Source organism: Macadamia integrifolia, unplaced genomic scaffold, assembly GCF_013358625.1.
Source record: "Macadamia integrifolia cultivar HAES 741 unplaced genomic scaffold, SCU_Mint_v3 scaffold2338, whole genome shotgun sequence".
Classification (NCBI taxonomy): Eukaryota; Viridiplantae; Streptophyta; class Magnoliopsida; order Proteales; family Proteaceae; genus Macadamia; species Macadamia integrifolia.
In genome coordinates, this window is record NW_024868646.1 from 41,655 (window position 1) to 62,758 (window position 21,104).

The window sequence follows — 21,104 nt, forward strand, 5'->3', positions numbered from 1 at the left end:
CAATTTCAAGACATTTTCAGCCCCACCTAGGGACTGACGACGTGATGGGCCATTGCTCACACTTCTCCCCTCTGGAGTAGATCGATTGCTTCCATTGGGGGATGTTCTCAACCCCTCTTCAAGGACTTTGAGCCTTAGGTGATATTTTTCCTGAATAGTGCAAGAAAACAAATTTCAAAATTTCTTCCAAAGAGAGTTAAGATTGATATTGTGAAGGCAGAAATTGCAGTAAAACCAATTAGTACTTTCAATTGTGCTTCAGATTTTGCAGCTCGCTCAGCTATTGCAAGCTTTTCTCGCAGTTGCTGCATTTCTCCCTGCAAAGTTAATTTTAGTAAGAGTTTCAACGGTTGAACCCAACAGAATCTAAAAACACCCCCCTATTTTGTTTGGTACATAACAAAAAACAACAGTCAAAATGGAAAGCTAAAGAAAGGCATTAATGCATACCTGCAAGAATCTTCGATCTTCAAGCCACTGTTTGACAGGCATCACTTTGTCATTAGCATCTTTCCATTCATTTGCTACCACTACTGCCACCCTGTTTGCTGTCACCTTAGCACGGGCTAGTTCCCTGTCCAGTGTTTTCCTCTCCTCCTGCAGAACATAAAACAACCAACCATAATTGATCATGCATTACAGTCCATATTAGTCAGGAAACAAAAACTCTAGTAAAAAAGCAAATCTAGGTCAATAAAAGAACATTACATTCATCTCCTGAACTTTCCGCTGGTAATCCCTCACAGCATTTGCAGCAGCACCCCCAGCAAGAACAGCCTCCTCAAGCTCCCTTACTGTTTGGCTAAGCTTTTCAACCTCTGCAACCTTTTGGCGGTGCATTTTGTCCAAAATTTTATTTTCTTCCTAATTTATGTACAAAGTAGACACATAGAAATCACATGGTGATTAATAAATTCATCATCATTGATAAGAAGATTGACAATTCCAAATTCTTATGACATTAAGGAAAAGGAAAACTAAAAATGATTCAAGATACCTGACAAATTTCAATCTGCTTCATTAACTCTTGATTCTTATTCTGAAGATCATCCACCATTGAAGCCTTGGCCAAGGCAAATTGAACAGTCCTCTCTGCATCAATTAAAGCAGCTTCCTTTGATTTGGTAAGGCGATCTAATGCCTTGTTATCATCCTGCAGCTTCGCAATCTGCAATGAACCACCAAGGATTATAAATAATGGCTTATCCTCTGTATTCTTTTCCCACCTATTACAAGTGTTTCATTCACAAGATGGAATGACAAAGCACATCAGATCAAGGACAGCATACCTCTTGCCGAGCAATCTTGAGCTCTGCCTCTAGTGGTGCAAGAATAGCTTCAATGGGTGGCATGTCATCATCCTTTTGAGCAGCATGAACCCTTCGAAGGGTGGCTTCTGCTGCAAACTGAGCAGCCATGGAGGCCTTCTTCTCATCATTGATTTTTTTAATTTCAAGATTCTGCACAGAGTATCAGCAAATCAGGCATACTTGTAATTTGGGAAATTAAAAAAATAAAAAAAATAATAATAATAAATCAAAATTAAAAAACAACAGTTTAATGCATTACTCTGGTTTCTAGAAGGGATTCTGTTAATTTGAGTTTCTCCTCCACCTTCGACAATTCTTCAGTAAGCTAAGAGATAACCAACATAACATCATAAAAAAAAAAAATAATAAAAAATAAAAAAAGGAGAGAGAGAGAGAAAAGAAAAAGTCAGTACCATTCAAAACAAGAAGAAATTGTTCATACATAACAAATTGCAAGACTTGCTCAAAGAAAAAGGTGATAACCTAGATCAAATTACAGACAATTAAAAAAAAAGAAGCAAATCCCTAAATTGTTTTGACAACAAGGAAACATGAATAATTAATGTTTTGACATTAAAAAGCAACAAAATATGGAATTGTAAAAACAAAGCTAGAGTACATAGGAATACAATAAACACAAACAAAATACAGAATGATAAGCTATGCCAAAATCGAAAGGGCAGCCAAATTCTAAAAGAAACAAATCTAGCACTTTAACTGTTTCAACATGACCTCTCAAAACTAAATTGTTTTGACAACAAGGAAACATGAATAATTAATGTTTTGACATTAAAAAGCAACAAAATATGGAATTGTAAAAACAAAGCTAGAGTACATAGGAATACAATAAACACAAACAAAATACAGAATGATAAGCTATGCCAAAATCGAAAGGGCAGCCAAATTCTAAAAGAAACAAATCTAGCACTTTAACTGTTTCAACATGACCTCTCAAAACATGACTGATGCAAAATTAAAACCACTACTAATTTGCTTAACTTGAGGAATTGCAAACAATTCAATATTATCACAATAGTGGAACATGGTGTTGGATTAAATCACTGAAAACAACCTGAGGTGGATACGAATACAAAGATTTCATCTTTGAGTCATTAATAATTAATGAACAAAAAATACCAAAGAAAAGAGAAAATTGGAAGCAGAACTAGATCAAATTAGCCATTTGGAAAATAAAGAATATGGCATATATCAGAGAAAACAACAAAAAATGGCTGATTACAGAAACGACTACTGAATCACCAAAGAATAGACAAATGCGAAAATTAAACCCCCCCTCCTTTTTCACCGGCACATAATCTATTCACAGAAAATAAAAAAATAATAATAATAAAAAAATCAATGCGAAAACAAAGGCATCCAAGTGAATTTTTCTTCTCCATCAAAGCTTACATGTTTCCTAGCCAAAAAATAAATAAATAAATAACTTGCATGTTGAATATTAGTGGCACTAGATTTTCACATAAATCAGATAACTTCAATATAGTTAGAAAAGCCGGCATAACTGTAGAATTCCAAACTACCTGTAACTCAAATTGAACTGCTAAAAAATCCACTCCAGCTAGTAGTGGATAAATGGAAACACTGATCCAAAAAATATAAGTAAATATATATATCTCTACGCACACACTATTATTAAAAAAATATATAGTATTAAGCAAATGGGAACTGACATCTTCAACAGCCTTTTCTCTCAGGCGTTCCGACAATTTCAATGCCTTGATCTCCGCCTGAGCTTCCCCTAATTCTCGATCCTTGTCTGCAAAAGAACAAGTAAAAAGTTCCAGAATTTCAACAGATACGAACTTAACTTCGCAAATCACCCTCAGAATAACCACAAATCGGCTAAAAAATGACCAGATCAAATTGCATTCCCACCTCTAGCTTCATTCTCCAACCGATTTAACTCAACTTTCACCGGATCCGAACCGTGCAACAGATTTATAAAATCATCCGCGTCCAAGCTCGGCCTCACCGGCGTCCTCCTCCTCGACATCTTCCCTTCCTTAAACGATCCCGAAATTGTCAATGGAGCCATCGGCATCGACACCGGAACAGCACCATCATTCGCCGACGAACGACCATTGCCAAAGCCACCGCTGCAACTCAACTCTGGGGTTGCCGGACTAAAACTATCGCCGTAAAAATCGGCCATGACGGATCTGACACTCACATCCGAATGCAACAAAATCCCCAAATCTTCAGCCACTCCGATTCAAAGATTAGGGTTTCCCTTTCCCTACACAAACTCGTATTTCCACTGTTCAGCTTGTTCCTTTCGATATCTAGATTTAGAGAGAGAAACTACAACAGCAAGAGAGAGAAAAAAAAAGAAAAGGAAAAGGTGGAAAAAGCCGTTGAGTAGTTCGTTGTTTCTCTCTCTTCTTCTACCACGGAATATAAGATACTTCTGAGACAGATTTTCTCAAGTCTAGAGAGAGAAGGGAAAATGCTTTTGTTCCTCTCTCCACTGTTTCTCCTTTAAATCGGCTTCTTCTCTGTACTTACTGTTTCTCTCTCTTTCTAAAAAAAAATTCTCTCTATCTCTAAGAAATGCTCAGAGATTGAATGTGAAGAAAGCGGATTTTAATTAAAAAAAAATTACTCTGCAAGCACAGACGCTTTGCTGTTAAGCAGAGGCTACTGCGTGAAACAGATAGAGAGAGAGAGAGAAAGAGAAAGAGAAGGAGAGTGTATTAGATTTAAGTTTAATTATACCGTGCTTAGCTTAAGTTACGCCGGGGTGCGTAAGAACCATTTCGTCACCGAGCACATGGGACGAGGGAACCGGATGCACCGATGCGCAACACGCATAAGTGCGTTTTTTAACGTGTCACTTCCACAGTTCTTTCTTTCTCTCTCTTCAGTCTCTCTTGTCGGAGAACTGGATTTGGGCCGTTAAGTTAAGTGTTAACGTCACGTGTCCATAAGGTGGGGATATTTGTATTTATGAAAAAGATTGTGGGTATTATTGTCATTAGGGTGCTTAAATACCTGAATACTACTACTCTCTTATTTAAAGAAGCCGTCTCTATTTATTGAACATTTGAACTACCGAGCGATTTGGACATTTAAATCATTTTACCTGGGGAGGGACGCACGTGTCTGACATGTCACGGGATTTCTCTTTCCACCCAATGAACTCCCACCACGTGGCAAAGTTCCTGGTAAATGTAGTAAAATTTTTAAAAAATTTTAAAAATTACAGTCCAAAATTACCAATCATAATAAAAAATTAAAGAATTTTTTTTTTTGTCTTCTAGCCCTCTTATATAGAGAAAGGAGTATACTAACAACTTCTATAAATTGTTTCTTAATTACAAACAGATTAGAATGTTTGATAAAACAGTTTATATCAAATTATAAGTATTCCAACGACCATATCACCTCATTTGATTTCGGGATCATTATTCGGGTTAAGATATCTGAATCAGTCTAATCTTCTATTGGTTTGCCACATAATAGCAGTATTCCTTGGATCCCTAGGATAATACCTTTGTTTATGTCTCAATCGTGTTTCTTATCATATCATAATCTATAACCATAAATATAAACTAATTTTGATAATAAATAAAAAATCAAAAAATAAAAACAAGGTTTTTCTTGTTGTCACCAATTCAGACTGTCCCTTATTCCAATATCAACGTCAATGTCTTTCTAATTAGGTCATTATCAAAATTGTCATTAACCAACATATTTTCTGAGATATATATAAAATAACATGATACATCTCTATTTGAAATATATATATATATATATATAATTTTTTTTACATTAAAATGTTAAAAAAATAAGATTGGTTTTTCTTCAGTTATAATAAAAATTTTCCTTAACAATTTAACCGTGTATTTAGAAATGAAAAAGTTTCTCTAACAAGCAAGGGAGGGAAGAGTAAACCAACACCCTCTTTCTCTCTCTTTCTGTCTTATTCTCACATGAAATGTCTTCATTGCCCTCTCATGTATGAAACTATTTCTTTGCCCTGGCACTCCACCATGCCGCTTGCTCAGAAAACTCTATCCCATCTACTTAAATGGGAAAGAGATTAGAAAGAGGACTTTGTAAAAAGATGATGTCAACTAAACATACATTAGATGTTTTTGGTCAACAATTGTGATTACATGGGTTCTAAACTCTCAAGGATTGCCATTTGGGGTGCTATAATTTGACGCCATTTGATAGTTGATCAAATGCACACTTATCTTTCCTCCACTTATTTAGGGTAAGGGAAACTGTATTTATATTAGAATAGGGTTCTCCAAACCGGTAGTGTGGGAGAAATTTGCAGGCCACACCAATGGGGAGTCTTGGAAAACGTATTATCTATATGGGACCCGCATTTTCAAAGTATATGAGATAAAATAATAAAATATGAAGGAAAACTGCACACTGCCATCATCACAATGTTTTTCACATTTACAATTTATTTTGTCTGTATTAAAGGATTTTACCTACAAAGTCCATCTCTTAGCAAGGATACAGTTCACAATATCAACACTAGTATTGAGCATCATCAATATCAATACCAATATATATTAGCCATATCAGATAAGGTCAGGTCAGGTCGGACAATTTTAGCCCCCCAAGATTCCAATGACACTGACGGCCCTTCCACTCAGAACCGTTAGATTACCAAGGCCGACTTTCGTCCCTACTCAACTAGTGGGTCTTGCAGTTAAGCTTCCTTCTGTCTTTACACTTGAGGGTCAATCTCTATACCTTAATAATACTGGATTGGTGGTATACCTTCCCAATTGGCCGCTTTTTTTTTTATAGGTTTTTTTTAAACTATTTTTCACTCTTTAGATTTTGTACCACCAATCCATTATTGGCAATGTATACCGATTCCTAAATCTATGCTTCTGAATCATCTGAAGGCAGTTAATTTGGGTGGATCAAATGCTAATCTTTTTATGCATCTAAAAGTCAAATTGCAAGCTTATCTACATTATGGTTGCTCATCATCTCATATGTAATTGTCACTAAAGATAATGTGGCATTCTAACCATTGGATAGACAAGCTAAGTGGATGAATTTAGTTATATGCTCACCATTATTTGATCACCTCAAAATTTGTTATACAATTAGATGCCACATGGCATATTTTTAGGTCCATTTGCATAAGTCTATCTTAACAAGTGGTCAAAAAAACATTACTCCTACAATAAGTCTCTATAGATTAATGTTTTAGAGGTTAAAATATCATGTAGTTTCATTCTATAAATTTTTTATGTGTATAAAAACTGTAATTTTTTTTTTTTTGTCGAAAAAACTATGATTTCATCGATACATCAGTGAGTATTACCTGAAAATATTAAAAAGTTAAATGCGTAAGGTTTTTTTAGGTGTGGATGAGTTTCTTAATTCATATATTTAATTGATTAGTTAGGGTCAAATGACAACAAGATGCATACCATCTTATTTAAAAAAAAAATAAAAAAATAAAAAAATAAGATGCATACTTATATGCTTTTGTTCTTCAATAAATTTTGTTTTTTATGTACTTTTACGCATTAGATATATAATAGGATTTCAGTCAACTATGTATATAAGAAGGAAAATCATTTCTTCAATCTACTTTTGTTTTTTAAAACACTTACTGGGATATATTCCATTAAAACATGAAATTATTGACATTGTTGAGCCAATTTAGTGAAGTACTCAAAGATCAGGGAGTAGCCAACACTCATGCTTTTACTCAACCCCCACCCCTAACACCACCCCATGAGAAAAAAAAAAAAAGAAGGGTGAAATTTTCCAAGATGGGTGGTTTTTTTTTTGGGAGGAGGGGACATGGACAAATACCCTAGTTTTGTTACGTGTTAAGGATCAAGTAGAAATTTCGAATGCTGAATACTCAATGAATGATCTTTATTTGTCATATTCAGAATTTCAATCATATATTCTTCCATATATATGTGTACGTCAAATAGGTTGTCGTTGCACTCTTTTTTTTTTTTTTTTTCTACCCTGAAATATTTTAATACTTTATTTTTACCACTTGACCAACTCAATTTCTGTTGGAACTTGATATTTGATTGGAGACATTGAGGTTTATCAATCCACAAAAGTTCAGCCACATCAATCCTTAACCCTAATACATGATAGAAATAGGTAATTGTATAGAGATTTTTCAGATTTTTTTTCCTAAATTACTGCTGTAGAAAATCGATCGGTCCCCAAATGGCATGATTTTATAGACTTTCTACACAACAAAACACGACAAAAAGAGAGAGTAAACAATATGAAAATTCTACAAAATGCCCAATAAGGGGTGCTGGGTCAAGGTAATTTACCAATAACTTTTATTTTATTTTATTTATTTATTGGGTTTGGAGAGGGGTAGGTTAATGAAAAAAATAGTAAACTGGAAACAAATCTAAATATTCATGGATAGGATAATCTAAAATTGTTTAGGTCAACATCATTATTGCCATTAGATCTTTTTTATCAATTAAACAACATAGTTTATACAAAAAAAAAAAAACTACATAGTTAGTGTATATATATATATATATAAAATATTATATCATACCAACTTTGAGTTCACAGTTGTTTTCCATGAAAGGGAGCCTTCTTTTATATTATTTTATTTGTTAAAAAAGAATATAAAATTATAATATTTATTATTTAAAGGTTGAACCCTATGATATATGATACAATGAAGAGGTTATTTAAAGTGTCATAGTCAAATGGATGAAATCGAGTGGTCATATTTTGTCTAATCCAAAAACCATATACCTTTTTCATAACTCTTTTAATATATCATATTGCATCCTAACACTATGTATAACTTTATATTTTTTAAAGGGTAAGGTTTCTCTTCAACACTCTTATACTAATTTAGGCAAAAGAGGAAACGCACTTTCAAATATTCAAATAGTGAGTATTTAAGACGTTTCAGTGTCCTGGGAACAATGAAGTGTCTTGGCGTTATCATTCTTTTTTATATTTAAAGAAAAAAGATTCAAAAATAAGAAGGGAGAGAAAGATGGATCCCATGCCTAGTTTAGTGTGTGTTGTTTCAGGGATGGAGCCTTTTACCCCTAAAACAATAAATAAATATATATATATATATATATAAAAAAAGAAGAAGAAGAAGAAAAAAAAAGAGAGTAGGTGGAAGCTAGATTAAAGGGCAAATTTCATCATTTTGCAATACCAAATGATTTGGAACGCTACACCAAAACATGACCTATTTAGTTTGAGTTCTTGTGAATATGACTGAAAAAGTTGTCAAAACCTCTATCAAACCCTAACCTCTAATATTGTTTATCACGATGATATAGCTTCTGATGAATTAGCTACGGAAATGATGATATCCTCGAGTATAATTTGCAATAATTGCATTGAATCTTTTCTATGCATCAATTTATTGCTTCAATTTCCACTTAATCAAATCTTCCTCACGTAGAAGTTGTACACTACCAAAAACTTTCATTCAACTCTATTGAAAATGTATTTAAACAAATCAAGTTAAAATTATGAGAAAAAAAATCATATTTGAAAAAACAAATTAAATGTACAAAATATTTTAAAATTATTATGACCTTTTCACAACTTTTTCAAAAGATATAATTTTAATTTCATAAAGATGACATAGTGAAGCAATTATATGTAGCAAAATGTGTATTCATGGATTTGGATCCTGAATGGTGTAGACATGTCAAATCCATAGGGAAATTAATGAACTAGGCCTTAAGAAGAAGACATTCTGGTCATGAATTAAGTAAATATGTCATATACTTAATGTTTCAAAATGTATGTGTATTACATCAATTTTGCATATTTCAACCATGTGTCATCTCCGGATATAAAGGGTCCACGAATTATCTAAATTATCTGAGAAAATAGTGACATTTTTCTACGTTTTTCACATTTATCTTCCTCAATGATACTTTCAGTGTCATTCAAAAGTTTATTTTTTAATTAAACTAGTTGGCTATGCTTAATTGTTTGAATATTGATAGTGTGAAATTTTTTAAGAAGAAAATACCAATAGTAAAATTAATAATACATTCTAGATAGCAGTTGAAATGAAGAACATTTCTTGTCATATTTTTCTACAAAAGTTTGTGTAACTTGGTTGAAAAGTGGACTATGAAGTAAAATTTCATAACTATATTAAGTTAGAAAACTATTATTAAAAAGGGTAATTTACCATGCCACCCCCTAGAGAATACCAATATTAAAGGGACACCCCCTCTCTTTCACGAAATTATGCTTGGACCCTCTGCTGTCAGTCTCTATTAAATAAGGATTTAAAATGACATTTTTATCCTTTTAACTAAAATAAATAATAAATTAAAATTTATCCTGATAGTTGGAAAAGTTCAAAGAAGGGGAGAGAGTTCGAGTTTTACCGCCATTGTTCATCAGCTAACACCACTGACCCAAAAGAGCTAGTGAAGGTGTGTTTCCAAGCGGCCATGACCCATATCACTGTGGCTGTCAAGAAATCGACGATGCCTTGTGAACTTGAGAAGGATAAATTTTCTGCTCAAGTTCTTAAGAACTGCAAGGAATTGATGGATTATGCCATTGACGACCTCAAGAAGTCTTTTGACGAGATGGGCATGTTTGATATGAGCAAGATGGATGATTTTCTGGAAAACATCAATATCTGGGTCAGTGCTGCTCTGACTCATCAAGAAACATGTGTTTATTCAGTTTTAGTTTCCATTGGCATTGATGCATTAACAAGTGTTAAACACAAATCCATCGGACTCTTTCGCATAAGAATCTATTATATAATCTATCTAACAATCAAATAGGGAATTCTCTGGTTTTCGAAGTAGGTAATGTGATCATCAGACATGTTTTAGTTTAATTTCTCATTTTTTTTATGGGTTTGACCAAAATAAATTTTAATCCGCTTTTGCATTATTGACCAAATCTGTTTTATTAGGTTTTTTCATGGATTTCTTACATCAATTCAAGCAATCTTAGATAAGAATCCCTGATTCATTATTCCATCTATCTACAAGCTTCTGTTCTAAGTTTTTCTTCCATTTCTCTACTGAGTACCGTCTCCTTTTCGGTATCCTTCTCCTCAGACATAGGATTTGCACACCGATCAGTTTTGTTTGGCTTTACCGCCGTTGTTCTCTAATGGGCAGATCGTCGTTGTGAAGAAGCTCCGCAGACAACAAGTGATGGCAGCGGTGGCATCCACAAAGGAATTCTGCAACGAGATCTTGATACTATCATCAAGAGACCACCCAACCCTGGTGAAGCTCCACGGGTACTATAGCGATCCAAGAGGGCTAGTCCTCGTATACGATTATGTCCCGAACGATACCCTAGCCGATCATCTCCACAGGTTGAAGTGCTTGGAGAGGAAGAAGTCGTTGACATGGGAAGTGAGAGTAGAGGTGGCGTTGCAGACGGCGATGGCATTAGAGTACCTTCACTTTTCGGTGGTGCCGGCGATCGTTCATAGAGACATAACATCATTCAACATAATTGTAGAGAAAGAATTGTTGGGGATTCTTTACCATATTAAACATATGAATAACCCTCTAGTATTTAGAATACAAGAATCATCAACCAATCATAAAAGATTAATCATAGGTGTAGTTCCTAAACCAAGAACAATAAAGTATCCCATCTTAAAATACATAACCATATAGATTTACCATATCTATAATAATTAATGGGACAACCATGACATGAACCATAAATGGGAATAAAGAAATACCTGTGTCCCATGAACATAGATCATGAACCTCTGTCCCATGTGGTTAAACATTACTCCCATGAAGATGACAATGAACTATGTAAGTGGAGTCCTTCTACTGAGATCTTCTGCAGCCTCTTACTCTAGGGTTTCCTTTCTTTCTGTGCACTTGCTCTTGTGAGAAAGCCGTGCTCCCAAAACCAATAAGGCATTAAGTAAAGTAATAGCTGCAGGGACCGTCAGTATTCTATTTATAATAGAATCCCTAAAACCCTATTCCACTCTCACAATGGAAAGAGCTAGGAGTTTCCTAATCAGAGTGGGTCTATAATTGCTTGGGCCCAATAGATCAATCGGTATCAGTTAAACCCACATAAAAATCCTAACAATCTTCCACTTGGGCTACACTGATACTGATCTCTTTCCATTGACTCCTGGCCAAATAATCCCAAGACTGAACACCACTCAAACAAACTTTGATCCAATCAATAATCTCTACTGTTGAACAATAGTAGAAAATATACCTCAATATACGGCATATAACTATCTAATGTTACAGACAATAGAAAATTATCAATCCAAATCGCCTGGAAACATATATATAAGGAGTTGATATCATACCTGTGATCACATGAACTATACAACTCCTTATAGGTCCTTTCTTGATCTAAATATCAGCCTACCTTGAAAACCTCACAGGTAGAAAACTTTGATATTAATCAACACTTGGCAAACTGCCATTTTCTTGAATTAATATCTTACTTTGGCATACCGCCTATGGCTAACTGCCACTTCCATAGATTTAGGTTAAATACCACCATAAATCACAAACTTTGGCAAACCGCCTGTGGTAAACCACCACTTCTTTGGACATAGGCTAAATACCACCATACATCATAAATTCTGACAAAATATCGTCAATTACCTTGGCCAAGCACTGCTAATAAATCTTAACAAGCACAGCCTTTAAACTTTGGCTTTTATCACCATGATATCTTTGGTTAAATGAGATCATAAAACTCCCACTAACCAAGCATGTCAAAAACCTCAATAACATCAATGTCAGAAATATGGCTCTTGAGTACTTTGTCGATAAACTTGGATGACATCACCTTTGGGCAAATGTCACCTTTACCTTGGGAAACACACAATTGAACTGAATGTACCACTTTGGTGGGTTTCACTCATTCCTATCATGTTTTCACATTAGAGAAGAATATATGTACAGAAGTGTATGCTTTAATGTGTTTCTTACACAATCAGAGACAACACAAACAAATGAAGCATAAATGTACACAAATAATTCAGAGAACAGAATTTAAGATAAAATCAATTCAAAATTACTCCGAAGTCATTATAAACTTAATAGGGCAATAAAATTGTTCCTATTTCCCTTCAGTTGTGCTTTGTTCAGCAACAACACCTGTTTGGGTTCCCTGAGAGCTAAAACCAGATCAAGTAACCCTAAGAATCTCAGGTATGAATCATACACACCAAATAACCGGGCTAGAAAATTTAATATGTACACCTAGTAGATAAACTACACAATAAATGTACATCTAGCAGATAAAACACACAAGAGTCACAACCGTAACTACATTCCTATCCTTTGGGCTAAGAATGTACTGGTCCTCTTGTAAATCCAAATTTACTGTGAAAATACAATTATTTTTATCACATGTGGGTTTAGAAACCTCTAAGTTATAGTCCTTTCCATACATGTATTTTCTTTAACTTGGGTGACATCACCTTTGGGCAAATGTCACCAACTTTGCTGCGCTTGGAAAAACTATGAAATAATAGGATGTGCCACTTTGGTGGATTCCATCAAATCCTTTCATAGCTTCCTAGAAATATACTGTGCAGCATAAAATGTGCGGAATCTCACACCCAATTTAATTCTAATATATTTATCCATCATAGGGTGTTTCAAACAAAACATTCAAGTACAAAATGACATGAATATGAATTTACTATATATTTCAGCCATAAATCATTATTCAATATCATGATAATAATAAATCAATGCAAAACTCCAAATAATTCTTTTGCATGAAAAACAATATAGAACACTGAATTTATTCTCCCACTAGCAACCTAGTATACTGACCTTCTACTAGTAACATCCTCTCACTCTAGCAACCTAGTATACCAAATTTATTCTCCCACTGGTCGAGCCACATAAAATAGCTTAAGATCCATACTTTTATTCTCCCACTTGGTTCGACCAGTCATAAATTAATCCATTTATTGGAGAACACAATTCGTTAAACGTGACATACATATAAACTTGTTCACATATGCCCAAAAACAAAAGAAACCAAACATTTATCAATTAATGTTCATAAATAGGTTTTCAGAGAACAATGGCAGTGTTTAAGAACTTGGTATTGGATTGATCAAAATCGACACTAATCCAACCCAACTAATCCGAATTGATCCAATCGGAATGCAAAAAATAACACATTAAATAAACCTATAACTTATGGTTATAGTGATGAAACCCTCATCCACCCTATTGCCATTGATCAACTGTCCAATACCTTTTTAAGGCAAAAAACTTTGCTTTAAAAGCATAATACCAAACTATTGATTTGGTTCTCCTAGTATAGAAAACTAGGTCTTTGAGACATATGTATGCCTCTATATTCGCAAGCCACTTTTAAAGACATTAACTTAATGGTTCAACTCAAGGAAGAATAATCCATTCGATATTTAATTAATACATGTAACATCAATAAAAACCAACATTACATCACTAACCATTAAACATAATCAAAGTGTTAACTGAACTACAATCTCAACCTTTAGGTCTGGAATGCACTAGTCCACTTAAAAACTACAATGATCGTGGGAGCTATTCAACTTCGAAAATTACTATTACTTTTGGATGCATAACAACTTCTAGGTTAAGGTCTGCCTAGAGTACACTTGCATTTATGCATGTCTTTGATAATGTTACCTTTGGGCAAACATTACCTAATTCCTGCTAACAATTTTCTATGTCTTTGAATATAAGACAAAATCTTTGAGTTATAAACCTATTACAGTAATCTTAGATTTTACCACTTTGATGGGTTCCATCAATTCCACTGCAATAGCTTACAACTACACCTGATAGCTTAAATTTGTGGGTTATTTAAACATTAACTAAATATCAATTTACATGTAAAAGAACAAGCATGTAACTGTTAACAATATAAACATTACAATGCTCAATCATCAATTACTTCAAGAGTGTTAACTGTAACTTCATACCAATCCACTCAAATTTCTGCAATTACTGCGAGACTTCTTCTAACTTTCAAAAAGTACCGCCATCTTTGGATGGACATCATCTTCTAGGTTGAGAAATCTCTATTCTGTTTTTCCGTTACTTTAACTTTAACATTTCTTTGATAATGTCACATTTGGGTGAACATTAACAACTTTACTACCAACCATTATTCTCTGTCTTTTCAAACAAAGAAGACTTTGATTTGTATTCTATTACAATAAGGTTGCACTTTACCACTTTGGTGGATTCCACCCAATCTTATTGTAATAGTCTACAAATTCATTCCGGTAGCTAAAAGTGGGATTGTTTAAGCATGAATAAAAATATTCATAAACAAAAGCATGAACTACATTACCAAGAATAACCAAATTCATATTCTGATATGCAAGTAATGTATGAATTGACTTTCTTTTATTTCTTCTAATTAATAGGAAAATCATAAAGAATCATTAACCACCCATACTTGTAACTTATACAAAACAAATCATAAAAGTTGATCAAAACTAGGCTCATAATATATCAAAACGAAGAGTACGAAAAACTGGACTCAACGCAAAAAACCAGGGTGAAAAATTCTTCACCGTTTGCCTGTACGAGCCATTTGAAGTTGCAGAACTAAAAATAGATCAAAATCAATCTAGTTTCCCAAACCAACCGGTTTGGCCAACCAGTCTAATCCGGTTCAGGCATATTGATTCCGAGTCAAAATCCAGGTCAATTGGTCAACGATCCGGTCAACCTTTGACCGAGTCAAACAGAGTTGGTCATGAGTTGACCCACTACAGCCCGGGTTAACTCGGTAGGGTTTCCGAGGTGACCCGGCAATGACTCGCCACCTTTTTTTTTTTTTTTTTTTTTGAATTAAAAAAAAAAATTTCTCTCTCCTCCGGCAGCCGGTTTCCGGCGGCGCGTGCCGGCGCGTCCGGAGGTTTCCGGTGACGTGCGGCATACCGCCGCGACCGTCTTCTCATGCTCTACAACTTTCGTGAAGAAAGTTTTCCCATATGGGATCTTTAAGTAATAGTAAAATTATGATTTTCATGATTTGGGACACAAACCCTATACAAAATCAATTTTCTTTGATTCTAACACTATAAGAGTTGGCTCTGATACCAATTGTTGGGGATTCTTTACCATATTAAACATATGAATAACCCTATAGTGTTTAGAATACAAGAATCATCAACCAATCATAAAAGATTAATCATAGGTGTAGTCCCTAAACCAAGAACAATAAAGTATCCCATCTTAAAATACATAACCATATAGATTTACCATATCTATAATAATCAATGGGACAACCATGACATGAACCATAAATGGGAATAAAGAAGTACCTGTGTCCCATGAACATAGATCATGAACCTCTGTCCCATGTGGTTAAACATTACTCCCATGAAGATGACAATGACGAACTACGCAAGTGGAGTCCTTCTACTGAGATCTTCTGCAGCCTCTTACTCTAGGGTTTCCTTTCTTTCTGTGCACTTGCTCTTGTGAGAAAGCCGTGCTCCCAAAACCAATAAGGCATTAAAGTAATGGCTGCAGGGACCGTCAGTATTCTATTTATAATAGAATCCCTAAAACCCTATTCCACTCTCACAATGGAAAGAGCTAGGAGTTTCCTAATCATAGTGGGTCTATAATTGCTTGGGCCCAATGGATCAATCGGTATCAGTTAAGCCCACATAAAAATCCTAACAAGAATATGAGAATCAAAGTGGGGGATTTTGGGTTATCAAGGCGGCTGGTGCTCACCAACTCATCGTCGTCGAAGTCCGTTTGGACGGGGCCACAGGGAACGCCGGAATACTTGGATCCAGAGTACCACATGTTGTTCAAGTTGACGGAAAAGAGTGACGTGCACAGTTTCGGGGTGGTACTATTAGCGGACATGGTGGCGTTAAAGTGGGATTGCCACATCAGGTGGAGGACCACTGCTTATTACATGGGTATTTTAGGTACTTCACATTTAGTAAGGGCATTTTGGTATTTAAAATAAAATATAGTAACTGACATCGGCATATAAGGTATATTCCTTAACGGAGACTGACGGTAGGGGGTTCAAATATAATTTGGTGAAAGAGAAGGTGTCCTTCTAATATTGACATTCTCTAGGAGATGGCATGGTATATTACCCTATTGAAAATGATAGAGTTTTTTGTTTTTTGGGGTCAATATCTTTTGAGAGTTTATTTATTTATTTATTATGGTGTGGCATTTTATTTAATACCAAAACAAATTTGATCAAACCCAGGTGTAGTTTTATTAACTAACACCATTATTATTTTTTTTAATAAATATATAACAAAAAATTATAGTGTTTGTATAAACAAAGTAGCTAAAACGATGTAGTGGATATAATTGAGTTGCAATACTTGGAAGGATAAAATTACTTATGACCTCTAAGTGGAAAAATGGGAAAAAAGTTATCATATATTTTTTTTTTGTGTGTGTGTGGCAACCGATATAATCTCTACCAGATACAATAAAGAATGGGGAATACTAGCTAATGAGAAGATTGAATAATATACATATTTTATAAGAAGATCAATTTATTCTAAGTGAAGTTAGTATCATGTTGATGTACGCAACATGCAACCCCATGCCAATTGGTTAGAATTGATTGAGAATTATATATTTTTTTTCCATAATGGGTAGTTTCGGATGATCGATGGTGGAAGTAAATTTTAGGATCAACATTACATATTTGGTTTGTTTAAAAAGAAAAAAAAAAAATCCTTATCCTTCAAATAGTTTGGAATGTACCATACATTGTAAATACATTATGACTTAAGATTGACCTGTTTTTTTTTCTTAATTTAAGCTATTTTGTGTTCTTCTAAATCTTAAGTAGTCTCTCATATACACTATATAACAAAAAACTACTATATTGATGTAAGAACATAAACAACTTTCATAATTGCTTGCTTCTCAACTAGCGAATTTAGGTTCCTCCAAATTCATATTATGCTTCAAGAAACGTTGTAATTGTTGACATCAATATTGACATGATTCAACCATCTCAAGTAATGAATAATTTATAAAACTCTGGTGGTTTATAAATTTTTAAAAGGCTTTTTAAATATTTTCCTGTTTGTTTTAAGTTATAATTTGACCTATGACATTACGGTAAGGTTCTCTTTCACATGGATCCACTCATATCTATTTATATGTACCACATCAAAATAGTATTAAAATTTAGGACAAATTTTTTTAAAGGTACAAATTCCCATTGTTCTATTTCAAAATTGGGAAAAGGGATTACTGAGCTGCACATAAAGAGTTGTGCTTGATTCTGACATTTGTAGAAGATCATATGATTCTTTTAGTCAGATCACTAAGCCTGACAAATGTTTTTATGTCAAACACAAATTCAAATTAGGGAAGGAATAGTAAATAGGACATCTCAATAATTAAAATAAAGGTGGGCATGAGCTAGTAAACAATTTCTTTAATGAACGGAATAATTAGAAGATTACGTGAAAATAGGTTTTGAGTATACTAATGATTTTTCCATCCCTGTACTCATTTGTATAAATAAAATACTGACAAGAGAAGAGGAACTTCATAAGTTGTTCCTGAGCCATTTTATATTTATTTGGGAAAAATATGATTCTTATAATACCAGAGCAACGATTCTTTTCACGCCTTCTCACATAATAAGTCATAGGGTCATATTGATTTCCTTAAACAAAAATTGGATCCTTATTGAACAAATCTGTCTCTCACACTCTCATTAGCGAGATTTTACTCTCTCTCTCTCTCTCTCTCTCTCTCTCTCTCTCTCTCTCTCTCTCTCTCTAAATAATCATTATTATTTGGTTTGTTGCTAGAATTGAAATCAACAAGACATGATTTCGGATTTAAAACCTTGAGGGGGAGAGAAGGACTTGTGCCTAATATGATAATAGCATTCTTTGGACAAAGAAACAAGTATAAAATAAATGATGAGATGGGTTCATTTTGATATATGAAAAGATATACTTTCAATCCCTCAACATAACCTATCATAAAAGTTGCAATGAATATGAAATTTAGAGCAATGAAAGTTGTACTGGATTTCAATTTACAATTTATGTTGAGAGATTGAAAGTTAGAGCAACTTTTATGATATGTTATGTTGATATTCATCCTAGTTATGTTGAGAGATTGAAAGTTGCTATAAAAGTTGCAATGAATATGAATATGAAATTCAGATCAGTGTTCTATATTGTTGCAGGCAGATGTTTTTTTTTTTTTTTTTTTTTTTGAATTTGACAGGATTTACCCTCATGAAGATTATAAATTATTTGACACCTTAAGTGATGTCAATAAAAAAAAATCATTTTTCTTTTTTAATGACTACATTATTTGCATCAAGAATTCATATATGTGGCCGGAATGTGACACATCAAATATGAGTGCTAGGTAAGCTGACACATAGAAGATGATGAGGAACCATTATTAACTATGGCCTACTTAAAAGATTCTTTACATCAAGCATTGAAATGTTTAGAAGAGTCTCTGCCTAAATTTGAACCCATCCAATGTATCAGAATGGGTCCAGTGTAAGGTGGGATAACTATTACTCATGATTCTATATGCACTTTGCACTAGTTGTCCTTATCCTGTGGCCTATTCAACCCTTTTGAAAGCTAAACTTGCATATATACATTTAGGAATGCATCAACTTGTCCTGTTAAAAGCATCGTCAAGGGACTAGACTTGGCCAAGCTAAATGGTTCCTCAAGGGTACGGCCAAATCAGGTGCAAGGTAGGGTGTTGATACTTATCAAGTTTCGGGTTATGAGCATTGTTCTAAGCATTGGTATCGATACGTATCAGTATTTTCAGAGCCCAATATCAACCGATTAGTTGATACGGATAAAAAGTAGAATTTTTTTTTTAATGGGAAAGTGATTTATTTATTTATTTTTTAATCTCGAATCATAAGGGTGTCAATTTTGCATCAATATCAAATCATATCGAATTATTGCATCAAAGGAGATTTGGTATAGTTTTGGTATGATAATTTTTTTTTTCTCATTACAGTACAATATCGATATCTAAGACATATCATTTAGTATGTAGTGAATCATACCAAATTATCGAAACTGTACTGAATATTAACTATATATATTAAAAGAAAAAAAGAAAAAGAAAAAGAAAAAGAAAAAAATATTGTACAGAAATTGTATTCATACCAAATAAAAACCATATTTATTACCAAATAAAAATCGTACTAAATTGATATAGTATCGGTATCGAATGTAAATATTTTTCTCATTATGGTTTCGGTATTGATTCTTGACCTACCGTATCATATCTAACTCGTGTTGAATACCGTATCAATTGACACCCTTATTGAATCAGATCGATACGGACTGATATGTATCAGTTTTAGTATCAGTATATGAGTACTGATATCAGTAACGAAAACCTTTGTTAGGAGTGAAGCTTGGGGATTTCAAATTTGATCTGTGAGTCAACTAAGTTGGTTTTGATAGAATATTATATAGGATTGTTATGATGGATCAATAAACAAATACAATAATACAATGAGGGGATCTCAAAATCCTTAGTTTTTTCCTCTTGTTCAATCTTCTTCTCCAAAGTTTTCTCTCATTTTCAATCTTGTATGTTTCCCTCTCTATGTAAATCGTCAATTAGTTACAACTAATGAGTGTTGCTTCCTTTATATAGATGAGGAGTAGGGACTAACTCTAAAGCAGAGTACAAGTGAAATCCTCTCATAATAAGACTCAGTTGTAAAAAAACCTACCGGTTTTTTACATTTTAAGGCGATTAAAAAACTTGAATTCCCATTAGGGGATCACTCTTGAATCATTCTTCGTCTAAGCTAGCCTGCTAATCAATACATAATTACTAATCATAATGACTGGTACTATCCCATACATAAAAAAATGTTATAGATTTCATTGGATTGGAGTTTTTCTTTGGTTTATGAATGGTTTTCTATGACCCTTTTAGAGAAACAGGTAAATGATGGTTAAAAGACCCTAATTCTAGTTTAGAAACACAATTCTTCAACTTAAACCTTTAAACACTTTGAGAGAGAGAGAGAGAGAGAGAGAGAGAGAGAGAGAGAGAGAATGTTACTCTACCTTAAAGGATCCTGCAAACATAAAGAAGATGGAAAAGGGAAGAGAAAGGGAGAGCACATGCAGGTTTGGTCTCACTTTTTATTCAAGCCCAAATCTGTCTGATGGTGAACATGTAAGATAAAGTGATACATTTCTGTTTTGGACTTTTGGTACAGCAATAAGTCCATAAAAATCTAAAATAAAAAGCTAACTTCACCAAACCCATCACCATCCCCCCTTCCTTCTCTAATTCTCTTTCTCTTTTTCTTGGAGTCTTTCATAATACCCATACACCTTTAAACAGTTTTGTCTACATTGAAAACCCCTTTTCCTTGCCTTCCATTATCCTCTTTGTTAAGTAACGTATCTCTTCCAACGGCTAACTGGCACACGTGTCACAAGTTCTGGGCTTTGAGGCCCACCTATCATGTGTAGCTTCTTTTGAGCCCATTAAGATTAGTTCTTACTACAAGAAAGCATTTGTTTGACTTGCTTGTATCTTCACTTCAAGTCTTCAACTATACTATGGTGGAGCGGAGAGAACTAACATAGATGGGATCCCTTCCAAGGAAGGGTTAAGCAATGGGGAAAAGAAGGGTTGAGGGTCCCTAATTCCTGACCTTTGCATGTGCTTCTTAGTCTATGCCCATAATGTTTCTTACAATTTACTATACATTTTCTTCTTCTTGAAAGTAAGAGTTTGAAACCCTATTCTTCTTGATACATGGAAGGCT

At 34.0% G+C, this 21,104-nt stretch overlaps 1 protein-coding gene across 1 annotated transcript in view; it reads right to left on the bottom strand.

The window, feature by feature from the left end:
* LOC122066315 (microtubule-associated protein 70-2-like) overlaps positions 1 to 4,011 on the bottom strand; it is a gene marked incomplete in the record, with an annotated part of 7,314 nt that extends 3,303 nt beyond the window's left edge. Inside the window, 9 exon segments of the mRNA XM_042630138.1 lie at positions 1 to 150; positions 246 to 317; positions 451 to 597; positions 709 to 864; positions 998 to 1,168; positions 1,290 to 1,460; positions 1,570 to 1,635; positions 3,002 to 3,087; positions 3,207 to 4,011. Coding sequence (XP_042486072.1) covers positions 1 to 150; positions 246 to 317; positions 451 to 597; positions 709 to 864; positions 998 to 1,168; positions 1,290 to 1,460; positions 1,570 to 1,635; positions 3,002 to 3,087; positions 3,207 to 3,483 — 1,296 coding nt within the window.
* Positions 4,012 to 21,104: the final 17,093 nt, after the last annotated feature.